At 42.0% G+C, this 13,174-nt stretch overlaps 3 protein-coding genes across 9 annotated transcripts; 2 read left to right on the top strand and 1 right to left on the bottom strand.

Annotated features, from left to right (window-relative positions):
* The first annotated feature begins 549 nt into the window (after positions 1–549).
* Positions 550–3,363, top strand: LOC124207756. Of its 3 annotated transcripts, XM_046605371.1 has the most exons (8): positions 550–915; positions 1,002–1,219; positions 1,304–1,590; positions 1,669–1,990; positions 2,062–2,191; positions 2,259–2,335; positions 2,398–2,709; positions 2,778–3,363. In XM_046605371.1, exons 2-8 carry the CDS (start codon positions 1,112–1,114, stop codon positions 3,207–3,209), a joined length of 1,668 nt encoding a protein of 555 aa, XP_046461327.1. In that variant the 5' UTR covers positions 550–915; positions 1,002–1,111; the 3' UTR covers positions 3,210–3,363. The 3 variants fall into 3 exon arrangements, with proteins under 3 accessions (XP_046461327.1, XP_046461326.1, XP_046461328.1); XM_046605370.1 differs by having other exon boundaries at positions 550–1,219; XM_046605372.1 differs by having other exon boundaries at positions 550–1,219; positions 2,237–2,335; positions 2,778–3,244.
* Positions 3,364–3,453: 90 nt separating this feature from the next.
* On the top strand, positions 3,454–9,464 carry LOC124207753. Of its 2 annotated transcripts, none has more exons than XM_046605362.1 (15): positions 3,454–3,736; positions 3,797–4,127; positions 4,207–4,667; positions 4,726–4,854; positions 4,922–5,132; positions 5,197–5,732; positions 5,809–5,928; positions 6,011–6,222; positions 6,386–6,550; positions 6,856–7,080; positions 7,154–7,228; positions 7,293–7,441; positions 7,782–7,950; positions 8,032–8,157; positions 8,300–9,464. In XM_046605362.1, exons 2-15 carry the CDS (start codon positions 3,811–3,813, stop codon positions 8,435–8,437), a joined length of 3,033 nt encoding a protein of 1,010 aa, XP_046461318.1. In that variant the 5' UTR covers positions 3,454–3,736; positions 3,797–3,810; the 3' UTR covers positions 8,438–9,464. The 2 variants fall into 2 exon arrangements, with proteins under 2 accessions (XP_046461318.1, XP_046461319.1); XM_046605363.1 differs by having other exon boundaries at positions 3,638–3,736; positions 5,203–5,732.
* Positions 8,987–13,035, bottom strand: LOC124207755 (MAGUK p55 subfamily member 7-like). Of its 4 annotated transcripts, none has more exons than XM_046605366.1 (11): positions 12,847–13,035; positions 12,444–12,772; positions 12,231–12,365; positions 12,115–12,138; positions 11,823–11,990; positions 11,612–11,734; positions 11,426–11,499; positions 11,237–11,361; positions 10,398–10,661; positions 10,102–10,304; positions 8,987–10,036 (listed from the first exon to the last, which is right to left on the bottom strand). In XM_046605366.1, the coding sequence occupies exons 1-11, from the start codon at positions 12,866–12,868 to the stop codon at positions 9,719–9,721; spliced, it is 1,785 nt and encodes a 594-aa protein (XP_046461322.1). In that variant the 5' UTR covers positions 12,869–13,035; the 3' UTR covers positions 8,987–9,718. The 4 variants fall into 4 exon arrangements, with proteins under 4 accessions (XP_046461322.1, XP_046461324.1, XP_046461323.1 ...); XM_046605368.1 differs by having other exon boundaries at positions 10,398–10,574; XM_046605367.1 differs by lacking the exon at positions 12,115–12,138.
* Between the last annotated feature and the right edge of the window lie 139 nt (positions 13,036–13,174).

The following is a 13,174-nucleotide window of genomic DNA, read 5'->3' as shown; positions in this document are numbered from 1 at the left end:
CACAAATACCGGATCGAAATCTCCCACAACATAAAAGTATCGATTGGCCTGCTTTTTTTTCAAACGGAATGGATTGGTGTTACAAGGTAACCTAACGGGTCAGACATATCTGCTGCCCACTATCGACTCGTACACACACAGCACAACAGGTTATCATTATTATTATTATTACATACCTTAGAAAACCTGATCCCACGATTTGGGTTGCCATCGACGAGTAGATCCATTAGACGGGACCTGTTTTAACGTAATCAATCAACACCTACTACTTCTTCGACGTCGTGGAGAGGTAACCATTTTTCAAGAGAAACTTTGTACTCGTTTACCCACATGGCGATTATGCAAATTTTTTCCCACCATTTTCTAAACGAAAAAGTTGGCTCTTCTCACCGCTAGATGGCGAATAATTAAGTTGTTAATTTCATTACCAGATGTCACCACATTTTCAGCAACAAAAACAAACAAAATAATTCAAACAAAAAATTCCGGAATTCCTGCAACAGACAGATGAGCGCATTAAAATATATAAAAATCCCGCGTGATATCTAGAAAAAAAAAATTCAAAAATCCTGAGAAAACGGTGGCGCTGCCGTCAGCTTCTTCTCACCTCCACCAACACACAACAACAATTTCGTGCTGCAAAAAAGCCAAAAACCTCGTGAAAGCCTTCCCCCTTTTTCTAAAAATACGACCGAGCGAGCAGCCATCCATCCATCCAGCAGCAGCAGCGTTCCTACATTGCACACATCCTTGTTTTAACTTTGAGAGGCGCCAGTATTATTGCGTCCGCTGCAACAACTGGAACAACGCAGCAGCTGCCAGCACTCTCAACCGAAAAACAACACGCACGAAAAATATGGCCGCCGCCATCCGTCGTTGAGGAGGGCGGAAGAAAAAAAAAGAAAATAACTTTTGGTGTGTGTGTGTGAAAGTGTAGAGTGTGTCCTGGAAATAATTCCTGCCTGTTATTATTGTGTGTGCTCCGGTTGACAACATGGCAGCACAGAGATCCAGTCTGGGTAATAATGACGTGCCACCGGTGGTTCCCGGCCGAAGTCGTTCACCGTCCTACATCCGGAGCATTTCCGCTTCTCAATTGCCGACCACCACCATGTCCTCACCAAACAACAACAACAACAACAACAACAATAAGCCGCCACCCGTTCCCAGGAATTCACTCATCAGGAGCAAAAGTGCTCAACTCTACCAACAACAACAGGTAATGACACAACAACAATTCTTCAAATGAATTTATCAAAATGAATTCTGTGAATTTTTGATTGATATTGTAATTGATTTCAAGGCTAGTCAAGTAATGACGCCGTTACCTCATCCCCCAATTCAAGTGAAAAACAACCACCACCACCACCCACTCAACGATCCTTTTGCAGCAGCTGGAACCCATCACCACAACAACAACAATAACAACATGAAAGATTTGCCGGAATCAATTCCGGCTGAACCGGTTTTGATGTCCAAAAGTTTTTCGTTCGAGTCGCCCAATGGCGTCAGACGCAAAATTCCCGTCACGCCCGTCCTCTCCACCGGCCCGAAAAAATCCAGCCAACATCACGACACTCTTCACTATCGGTTTTAATCTATTTCAATTAAAATTTGTCATTAATTATTGACTATTAGATTCGATTACAATTGAATTGAAAATATTAGACATGGAACTCTGGTCTTTCCGTCCGACTCGATTGGCCAGCCCAACAAATCCATCGGCTCTATTCCCGTCCAGTTGAATTCGCCCAGTCAAAGTCCGTCAGAGGCTGTGATGAGTCCAGCAGCAGGGACAGCACCAGTCATCCACCACCACCAGTTCAGCCATCCGGCAGCGATTTTCAATCAATTCGTCGTGTCGCTGGTCGATCACAGCCTCTTGAAATTGTGCCAGGACGGTGACGTCGGGACTCTGTCACGATACCTCGCCCTCCATCACGAAAAAGTTCCAGCCAGGAGCCTCAACGCCGTCGATGCCACTGGGAAAGTAAATAAAACATTTTTATAATCAACACAGATGGTGGCTAATTGAGAATTAATTTTATTTTACCAAATCAGTCGAGTTTGTTACACGCGGCCATGACGGGAAATGTTCCCATCGCCCGTCTACTCGTCAAATTACCCGGACTGGACGTGAATTTGGCGGATAACGAAGGCAACACGGCCCTTCACCTGGCCGCTCAAGCAGGTATAACGAAATTTAATCAAACGCTTTCAATTTGTAATTGATTAGACATTCACGAGATGTCGTGCAGGTCACGCCGATATCGTCAGTCTACTCACGTTGTGTCCCAATCTGACCATCGACATCCGCAACAACGCCGGCCTAACCGTAAATCATTTCCTATTAGATAAGAATTAAATTAAATTAATTGTGAAATTACATTTCAACAGGCTTTGATGAAAGCTTCGCTTCAGGGGCGTGTCCGGTGCACTCGACTGCTGCTATTGGCCGGCGCTTCGCCCGTCCTGAGAGATTTCGGCCGGGGATTGTGTTCGGTCGAATGGGCCCGACTGACGGGCCGCAGCAAATGCGTCGAAATCATCGACAAGTACATGGACAAGATGCAACTCAATCCGGGACTGGGATTGAAATCCTTCCATCACGGCGGCGGAGTGGTGGCCTCATCCGAGCCCAGTCTCCAGCAATTCTCCAAACGATCCTCCCTCGTTCTCCTCCCGTCTTCCAAGACCAAAGATTCTTGGGTTATTGACATTTATTCTAATGAAATTTATACTTGTTTAAATTAAAAGAATTTCAAATTATAATCCAGGTGAAGAATACTTTGAAAAAAGCTATTCGCATCGTCAGCGGAGGATCGGATCCGCCCAGCAATAAAGGATCGACTTTCAGCGTCGCATCTCAATTGACTGGCAGCGGAGTGATGAGCGCCAGTGTCTTACTGCCCGGCGATCCTTCCAGGCGATCCTCGATGCCCGTTTTACCGACCAGTTCCGGTGGTGCTGGTGGAGGAGCTTCTGGATTTGTTGCCGAACTTTTTGATCGCCACCGATCGCAATACCAGGGCCGATCATCGCATCAGCATTCGAATTTCGTGGTCCCGCGGATTCAAGTTTCCTATTGGAGCAACACGGCGGGCGGCAACATCCCCCCACCGCCTCTGGGCACTCCGAAGGTCATCCCGCCCGAAATGAGACCGAGCCACAGCAGTCGGCAACGATCAAGAAGTTCCATTCGATCTTGAATCTGTTAAATTTAACTTAAATGAAAAAGAAAAAAGATGATTAATGCAATATAATAAATAATGAGAGCTATTTAATGAAATTGAACGAATCAAAACATTTTTTATTGTTACAATCTAAAAGAATGTTTGTGAATAAATAAATGTTATGTGTACGTATCCTAATGTTCCGATGCGGCACCGCTGTTGCCTGTCGTTGCCCACCAAATGACGAAACGGGACGAAAGAGAAAAGCAATAAAAATCCCGAAGTGCGAGCGTCAATGTGGGGTGCGTCTCTTGCTGTCTCTTGTCTCTTGCGTCTCTTGCTTTAGTAAAAAGTAGGTCTCTGTACCGAAATTTCATCATCTCGAGCTTTGGTTTTTCTTCACTGTTCGTCGTCTTCACATTGTCTCCAGTTGTTATTTGTCCCCATTGTCAAACGGGTCCACTTAAAAATTTCTATCGAAGCAACAGTCTAAAACGGTTGCATTTGGCTTAGCAGAATTCTGTGCTGACGTGTATTTCTTAAATCTTTCATCTAAAACGGAGGTATAGGTCTAAAAAAATTAATTTAATGAATTCGTCGATTTAGCCCTCGAATACTCCCAGATTCCGCTGTTTGAATGGAGCGCCTATTGCGTCATGAGGAAGAGGAACTTCTCTTCAAAGGGAAGAACATCCATTGTAGAAAAAAGCCACTTTTCGAAGGGTGGGGCGATTCGTTGGTGTACAGCGGATATTTCAAAAAGGCGGAGGATTCAAAAGAAGAAATTGTAGTGAGGAAGATTAAGAAAATAGATTGTCATGATAAATGGAATGATATCTTCAACAAACATACTCAAGAGAAGGATTCCATCAAACACGAAAATGTCCTCAAAATTATTAGCTATGAAGAAAAAGAGGAAGAAAAGCGAGAAAAGCAAAAAATAGATGAATGGAGGTGATTATTTTAAAATGATTATTTCAATATAAATATATATAGGCTAATGGATAAATCAACACCTAATTTTATATTGCAGATATTTTGCTCTGGAACGTTACGACGCCACATTGGAGCAGTTTTGCAAAGGCTTTTACAAAGGACCGATGCCATCTGACGCCCAAGTTCTTTGCCAAATTGCCAAAGGGCTTTTGTATCTTCACAAAGTGCGATGTTCACATGGAAATTTGACGCCCCGAACAATTCTTATCGATTCCTCGCAGCCGGTGCGGATGATGATCAAATTATCCGAGTTCGGGTTGAGCAAATTCGGTGCCCAATGTGATGAGGAAATGGGGAAACCACAAGATCTTTGTCTAAGGAAATATTGGAAATTAGATGGAAATACCGACAATAACCAGACCCCTACACCTAATCAAGATATATTTCCAGCAGGTTGCATATGTTTTTATTTCCTCAAACGGGGTGTGCATCCCTTCGGTGACGACTCGTCGTCAATCTTGGAAAACATTAAAAAGCGAAATCCTGTCAACCTGAAAAGTATTTCTTTTACTTAATCTTAATAATAATTAATTTACTGTTTATGTTCACTTCACAGCTATACAACAAGAAAAAGAAACATGGGAATTTGCGTACGAGCCCATAAAAAACATGATTGGAGATCCACCAACCGACGGCACAAATTGGTTGATGATAGCCGAAGATCATTTTATGAAGGCCCTTCCTCGTAAGTTTGTTGGAGAATGAATTTTTTAAAATTTTACGGCAGTCGCGTAACTCTAAATTTTCTGCAGTTAGATTCGAAATGAAAAAGGAGAACGAACTCGGCAGGGGGGGATTCGGAGTCGTGTATAGAGGAATGTACGAAGGAAATGCAGTTGCAGTAAAAGTCCCTTCAGGTGATGCAATAAAACCAGAACAGAAACGGGAAATGGAGGAACATCTCCGGTTGGACCACGAAAATGTCCTGAAACTTTTGCACGTCGATGACTCAGGGGATAAAACGTAACTAAATAGAATTCAAAATTATTATTTGAAACATTTATTGACTTTTCAATTTTATTGGCAGAGGCAGATGCCTTGTGCTCGAGTTATGTGCCGGGACGCTGAAAGATTATTGCAATGATAATTACAACGGACCGGAATTGCCGTCAGATGGCCTAGTTTTATATCAAATCACCAATGGATTGAACTACATTCACTCCCAAGGTTTAGTCCATCGCGACGTCAAACCGGACAACATCCTCATCTCAATGACGACACCCATTCAAATAAAATTGTCCGATTTTGGATTTGTCAAGAAAACAAGTCCTCAGGGGTCATATACGCAAAGTGTATTGAAAGGAACTTTAAAGTGGATGGCGCCCGAAATTTTGGAGCATTGGATGAACAATACAAGCCCAAATGACCTTCCGCGTGGAACAATCCAAAGCGACACATTCGCTGCCGGCTGCGTCTTTTTCTTCTTCCTGACTCGCGGTAGACATCCGTTTGACGAACCTACTATGAATGTGATAGATGATCCGAAGAAGCATCCGAATAAGCAAATTAGTAACAACGTCTTAAATAACAAGCCAAAAGCGCTTATTATCGAACAGAAACAAAGTTAGTATTTTATTCATAGTTATTTGCATCATGCTGGTATTTACCGAAGAGCTGCTCACTATTTTCCCGATCACAGATTTGCAAGGCGATGATCGTGCCCTATACGAACTGATTGGAAAAATGATAGAGCCGAAAGAGCAAAGAATCTCATTGCCCGACGTTATCAAACAATTGACAGCAAAATTATATGAATCACGTAAATAAAAAATTTTCTTTGAACTGAATAGAAATCAGTTTTTTTTTTTTTTTAAATTTAACATTTACATTAAACGGCACAGGACAATTTAAGAAATATGAGAGGTTAATATCGGAAAGGGGCCATTCCATTACCCGTTTCCACCCGACCGAACTAGTTCTCGCTTGCGGCTTTAATGCTAAAGTGATTTTCTTATCTGCGGATAATTCGTCCATTCCTTTTTCAAATTGGAAGGAAAAGGAAACTCAACTTCAACCTGAGCATTTCGAAAGATATAAAACAATAGAATGGAATGTAAGTAGAGTCTTTCGAATTGTGAAATAGAAATTGTACAGCCTGACTTGACCTGGAGAGGCCTCTCAATCAAGATTCAATCAAAAAGTTGATGCGTAACGTTTCAGAATCTCTTTCAAATTTCAATCAAATACTTTTATTTATTATTTAATTGTTTGTTTAGGTGGACGGGACCCAATTGGCTGCCAACTTCAAACAAGATGGCATCGTTTGTTGGAGTTATCCAAGTGGCGAAATTCTCTTTAAAAAAAAATTAGACGAACGGATGGATCAAATCGAGTGGAATCCCTTCAGGCCAAACGTTTTCGCTACTTTTGAAATCGGAGAAGTAAGTTGTTTCTTTCCATGATTTCCTCTCTTCCTACAAAACATTCGACCAACCTTTTCAATTAAACTGGTAAAATATTGACAAAAACCAAACGAACAAAATGCAACCGATTGCAATCATGGCGATTCGAGGTTTTTTCGTTTTCAATTTCTTAAGTTGACATTTTTTTGAAAGTTTAATGTAGTTTCACGTTATTTCACTTTATTTTGTAGCAAAATCATTAAGAATTGGCGGAATCTTCTCATCCTCCCTTCTCTTAAAACGGCCGCGTCTCTTCCCCCAATTTAATTTTTTCTTGTTTTTAGTTCGGATATGTAGAAGTTTCTTTCTTCAATTCCTGCCCTGTCGACCAACGGTCATTTCATTTCTGCACAATTGAATATGAGGATCCGATCTTGAGTTTCGAGTGGATCTCTGAGAATCGTGTCGCTATCGGCTTAAACGAAGGCATTGAAATTTGGGAAATTGACGAATCGACGAATTTCGCCAAAAAACTCGATAAACGATTATTCCAACATGAACGCGTGAAGGTGAGTTTTTTTTTCCCATTGACGTGAAGTCATTGCACATTCTCGATAATCTATTCTCTGTTATTTCATTAAGGGTGCGGTATTCGACATGGCCTGGGACGAACGGACGAAATGTTTGGCCGCTTGTTCAGACAACGGATGGATGACGGTAAATTGTCGTTGTTCTTTTGTTGAATGGGCGTGTCATGTTGAACTTGTCGTTTTCCGTATAGATTTGGTCAATGGACAGAGACCAACCCATTCACGCCACAAAGGTCGATGGCCGATGTTATAGGTTGGCTTGGCGTCCAAACGGGAAACAATCGGACGACGAGGGAGTGGACGCGGCAAAGAAATCGGCCGACAATTTCAATTTTGCTTGGTGAGTTGATCAACGGACGGGGTTTTGTGAGAAATATGGGATTGAACTATAAGAAGTCTGCTGCATCCACTTTTTTATATTTGCCTCGAAATGAATTCCTTGATTCACTTTTTCTTGCGCAAGAAAAGCAAGACAAATGGATAGAGGGTATATACTGAGGGTATAATAGGAGGGTGTGGAGGCAAAAAGTTTTTGTTTGCGCACTTTTTCCCTCGCAAACATTTTTTCCCTTGTGTTCGAAGGAAGACATTGTGGTTTCATTTTTTCCCGCGGCAGGAATGGACAAGGAGGATGGGCAGAGCAATTCGCATTTTTCATTTTCATTTTGATTTTCATTCAGTGGATTGGGCAACGGGGGGATTGTCATTTGGACTCGGCTGGATTCTATGGAAAAGACGAGAATTCTAAGTCAACATTCGAATATGGTAAATTGGCTGTCGTTTTCACCCGACGGGCGGTTTCTCGCATCAGCGGACTCGCGTAGGAAATTCATCATCTGGGCAACTGAGGTAAACATGAAAACGGAACGGATAAAAATGGAATGTTATTTGATTGTACTAACAATTCAAATCTATTCAACGTTATTTCAGAATTGGCAACCCGTTTACATCAACGTTGAAGAATATGAAAGATGGGACTATCGTTTGTCGTGGTTGTCTTCTTCGTCTACGGATGTCCCTGACTGCAAATTAACATTCCCCTCATTCGGTGGCAAGGTAAAAACAGGATATTGGGTTTTTTTAAGCACATTGTAACAATGATTCCCTCGAGCATATTTCTCTATTTTCATAAATCGACCTTTATAGTAATTCACCTACAGTTCATTCTTATGTTGTTACCACACATTTATATTATTAGGTAAGTGTCGTAGAATACGCCGTCGCCCAGAATGAAATTGCAAGAGAAGACAGTAGGAGCTCCCATCTCACAGATTTTCAAGGAATTACAAAAATTCGCGGCGAATGGTCAATCGGATCCAGTGGTGACTTGAAATAAACGACGCAATGAGTTGAATATGCATTCTCCGTCGTCAACGAATATATGTGCCAACGTGCGACCCTGCAAGTATCGGTCCAGCGGAGATACATTTTCGTGAAAAAACCCTTCCCACAAGAAAATTTTTAATTACTTATTTTTAGCCATATTAAATATCAAATTTTTCATATGCTACAGCAAAAGATGACGACGGGGCAAATTTCTAGTTTTTTTTTTAGATTTTTACTCCATTCAGTAGTTTGGTGAAAAAACTTGGAAAAAACGGCTTTTTGAAATTGCTTTTTGGCTTTTTACTCCTTTGTTTCGCCGTCAAAATCACGAAAAGTGGCACTTGGCAACGTTTCAAAGATTAAAGTTACATTTAGATCCATTTGTTACGCTTTTCATTTACCGCATTACCTTGTTCAACCCGTTGTTCCAAACCACCAAACAATTTTTGGTATCTTGCCTTAATCTTTAGGTTTGGCTGGTGCTGATTTGTAAATGACGAAATAAAATCTTATGCGGCTATTTCGGATGGAGTTTGAAATGAAACACGAACGAGCTGGCAACTGACAATTTCCTATACATTGAATGGAAAATGGCGCAAATGATACAAACGAGATGACGAGGGGGAACAAAATGCAGAGGAATTTTTCTGTTAATTTGTCTCATTAATATTTTTACTGGGATTTTACTGACCATGAGAGGGGGGAGGACACACAAATATCGTAACCAAACAAAAGGAAAAACCAAATGAGAAATTTGGTTTTTTGACAACCGTTAAAAAATCGTGTGGGGACACTAGATGAGGCGAACGATAATGGCAATTAAATTATTGAATCATAAAAGAAGAGATTTCTATTTCTGGGGGTGGGGTGGGATAAAAGGGAGATGAGACATTGAAATATTGGAAAAATGCATAGTCGGGCAACAATCGAAAGAGAAGAAGATTTTTGAAGAGACAACGGCGACTAGAAATCGTGAAATGTTTGTTATACTTTGAGTCTCTGCACGCAACTGAAATATTCTCAACTGGGACGAGGGGCGGGCGAAAAATATAAATTATAAAATCAATCAGTTTTTTGTCAATAAAAAAGGGACGGGAATGGCAGGTTCAACAGTTATTATGTATAATATATCAATAATTAGCTAACAGATCTATCCGAGTATTTCTCACTCATTTTCCTCATCAGCTTCACCTGTCAAAAGTCTAAAAATTGTCTCGTCTGTTCTTAATTGGGGGAATGCCTAATCAAATCGAAATGAATTAAAAAAGAGAGAAGAGAAAAGAGACGGTCGTCAGACGACCCAGGACACGGGGACCCACTGGGATTGGGTGTCGAGTTTGCGGGCGACGACCAGCAGCTGCTCAAAGGCCGTCGACAGGTCGCCGTTGACGATGACGTCGTCGAAAAGGTGGCCGTAATGGAGTTCGATCCGCTGGCCGCTGCGGATCATTTCGGCCAGCTCGTCGTCGGTGAATCCGCGCGACGAATTCTCGTCGAACGTCGAACGGGCGTAGGCGGCCGAACGCGTTTCACGCAAAACGGCAAAGCCCGGCGGTTTGATGTAGACGACGTGCGGCTTAAACTCGCCCGTCCTCAACGTTTTCAGCGCCTATTTAAGAACCAAATGTTATATAGAATTAAAAGACAATTAACTCGTATTAAAATGTAAAGGACCTGATGGTGAGGATTGAGGATGCAAGTGTAGCCCAGTTCGATAATTTCCTTGATACTCCGATTGGCCGTCCCGTACAAATTGCCCTTGTACTCGCCGAATTCGACAAAGAGTCCGTCGTCGATGTCGCGCTCCATCTGCTGTCGGTCGAGGAAATGATAATCGACTCCGTCGGCTTCGCCCGGTTTCGGCAACCGCGAAGTATCTATATGTCATGTCACAAATGTCAAACAAAAGTTGAGCCAGAGTGTCGACGCGACTATTTTTCGACAGCGAAATGTTTTGGTCTTGTTCTCACATGGAATTGTTGTGCGGAATTTGTCGGGGTCGAGGGCGATGAGACGCCGTTTCAGTTCGTTGCGGCCAACACCTGGGGGACCGATGAGAACGATGGGCCGGGGAACGGCCGGGTACGGCATCAGACGGGCCACTTCCTCGTAAGTGACAATCTCTTGCCGGTCGAAATCTTCGTTCTCTGCCAGAGCGTACATGACTTTTTGAGTGGGACTGCTCCTTTCACTTTTCAAGGAGCCCATCGAGCGGGCCGGACTGCAACCCTTTTCTTTTGGTTTCATTTTTCATTTTTCATTTTTTGGTAGGGGGTCAAAACAGGGTACGGAAGCATCAGCCAAATAACCGAAATAAACACACGGACAAAAGAATAGACGGATCATAAGCAAAAGGGATGAGAATCAAATAGAATCGATCAAGCGTCAACATCAGCCAACCCGCAAACCGAAATCAAACAAACAGAGTCTCTCTAACGTCTAAATCTCTGGTTAAACAAGGAGATTTATCGATTTTTCTTGGATCCCAAACATCAAAGGTATTGATTTCTATTGGATGAGAAGAGCAAAGGGGGAGCGAGCCGACATCAATAAAACTGTTATGATGGCAAACGTAAAAAGAGAAAAAGAGGTCGGTCGAATTCAATAATCAAACAACTGGCTGGTCCTTCTTTTATGGGTGGGTCTACAACTATTCAAATGGTCGAAATGGGCACACAAAAAGTTTGGCAAACGGTCACAATCCTCTTAACTATTTCGTGCACCAGGCCAAATCTTTTTCATAAGACTTTTGTCCTATTTTCATTTAAAAAGAAATCGATAACCATCGCAATGAATAAAAGAGACTCACCTTGCTGATCGGCGTTATTATTAGCCGAGTGGGCCCGTTCGTAAGCGATGCGTTTCTCTTGCAACATTCGGCTGGGAATTAATCCCGCACGCATCTGTTTATCGCCTTCATGTCTCGCCTGCCACCTATTCAACCAAATGATTTATTTTGTCAATTGTCTATATGATAAAACAAAGTTAAAGCCTTTACCAGTAAGGATCGTCCTGACTAACGATATGAATAATATCTCCTCTTCGGAAATCCAGTCCGGCTTCCTTGCACGGCTTCACGGAAGTATACAGACAAAGACAAAAAAAAATGATTGTGCAACAACCACGGCGGCAATTCAAAGCCACAAAGATAATATAATTGATTTATTCGATGCCCAAAACTTACAATGTATCGATCGAGGGCAGCCGTGAAATCAAAAAGCGCTCGAACTCGTACGCGGTTCTCCCTCGACGGCCTTTGACTTTCGCTCGGGATTAATTTGAATGTGATGGTTCCTTCGGCGTTTTGCTGCCAGAAAAAGAGAATCGGAAGGAATTGAAAAGTTATCGAAAAACGCACGAGCCAAAAACTGATGGGGGATCGATCGATAACTTACGAGAATCTCGAGGACATCGTTGGGCGTTTTGCCCAATACATCGATGCCGTTGACCTCGACGACCTCGTCACCGGGATGGATTAATCCCGACCGATCGGCAGCACCGCCATGCATCACACGAGCGATGACAATCTTCCCCGTCCGCTCGTCCGTCTTGATCGTCGCTCCCTATATTGCCACAATCGATTTCAATAAATTTTTTAAAATTTCCAATCATTTCTTTCACGATCAATTGAAGACTGTCGCATTGAAGGATTGCGCTAGTTACAGACACGGAAAAGATGCTACTTACCACTATAGGCTCAGCAGTTTGAGCCTTTTCCAGAATAAGCATTAGGAAAGATAATTGTTCATAACATTATGGAATTGAATTAAACTAGAGTGAAGATGAATGGGAAATAGATTTACCAATGGTTCATTGCTTTTGACCAGCTGAACAATCTTGATAGTCTCTTCGTCTTCATCAACAGTGTCAAATGGAGGTTCAGGTAATTTGGGAACATAATCTTTCTGAGATATGGTATCATGGACCAACAGGAGACTCTGAAATATTTAATAAAAATAGCAATAATTTACTGAAAAACCAAAATACAAAAGCTAGACTTGTTTTAGTGCACATACTTGGAAAGCTGGGCGTTGGAGCAGCAAGATGAGCTCCCGGGAATCCCTGCTTCCACTGCGCTGCACAAAGCTCTGAAGGATTTCAATCACTTCACAAGAGATGTTGAACACATTTGAGACGATGGGAACAATCATCTCTGGCTCGTATTCCAGACCACCATTGGTGTCTGAGGCAGAGTTGGGCTTGCCCACTATAGCACTGATTTTCTTGTGCACCCGAAGCAAGTTTGTCATTCCTTTGGAAGTCAAAACCTGGCTGAGGAAGTTTATGTCTTGGAAATCATCGCCGCCTCGAGTCTGGTGCAGTGTAGCCAGCAGTCTCGACAAATCTATAAGCAAATGAGGTTAATTATGTGCAAAGAGCTATAAACAGGCAGAGCTAAGGAGAAATGTTGCAGCTTACCTTCACTAGGGAGGGACGTCATTTTCACAACGACAAGCTCACGCACAATTGTATCCAATGTATTGCAAATTTACTTTAATGGTCCATCAATACACGGGGAAAAACAAACAAATCCGGTCAAAATATCCTTCAGGCTTCCCTCCCCTCTCAATCCCCGAATTGACAGGCCAAAACTCAATGGCTGAATTGTGCTTGCCGTTTTCACGCAATAAAATTTACTTTCTCTTGAAATATTTTCAAACAATATCATTATTTATTTTTTAAATATTTAAATTGCACTACGTCTAAATTTGGTTGATAAAAACATATAAAAATAAAATGAAAGAAA

The sequence above is a fragment of the Daphnia pulex genome, chromosome 11 (assembly GCF_021134715.1).
Source record: "Daphnia pulex isolate KAP4 chromosome 11, ASM2113471v1".
NCBI lineage: Eukaryota > Metazoa > Arthropoda > Branchiopoda > Diplostraca > Daphniidae > Daphnia > Daphnia pulex.
This window is presented reverse-complemented; position numbering and strand designations above follow the sequence as displayed.

Excerpts from the sequence above, each read along its gene's own strand:
- LOC124207756 (XM_046605370.1), top strand. The coding sequence starts at position 995 with ATGGCAGCACAGAGATCCAGTCTGGGTAATAATGACGTGCCACCGGTG. Across the intron at positions 2,192-2,258 it reads TCACCTGGCCGCTCAAGCAG|GTCACGCCGATATCGTCAGT; the intron begins GTATAACGAAAT and ends GATGTCGTGCAG. Across the intron at positions 2,336-2,397 it reads GCAACAACGCCGGCCTAACC|GCTTTGATGAAAGCTTCGCT; the intron begins GTAAATCATTTC and ends ACATTTCAACAG.
- LOC124207755 (XM_046605366.1), bottom strand. The coding sequence starts at position 12,868 with ATGACGTCCCTCCCTAGTGAAG. Across the intron at positions 12,139-12,230 it reads TCAAAAGCAATGAACCATTG|GCTCAAACTGCTGAGCCTAT; the intron begins GTAAATCTATTT and ends ATTCTGGAAAAG. Across the intron at positions 10,662-11,236 it reads TAATAACGCCGATCAGCAAG|AAAAGGGTTGCAGTCCGGCC; the intron begins GTGAGTCTCTTT and ends TGAAACCAAAAG.
- LOC124207753 (XM_046605362.1), top strand. The coding sequence starts at position 3,811 with ATGGAGCGCCTATTGCGTCATGAGGAAGAGGAACTTCTCTTCAAAGGG. Across the intron at positions 7,442-7,781 it reads GACAATTTCAATTTTGCTTG|TGGATTGGGCAACGGGGGGA; the intron begins GTGAGTTGATCA and ends ATTTTCATTCAG. Across the intron at positions 7,951-8,031 it reads TCATCATCTGGGCAACTGAG|AATTGGCAACCCGTTTACAT; the intron begins GTAAACATGAAA and ends ACGTTATTTCAG.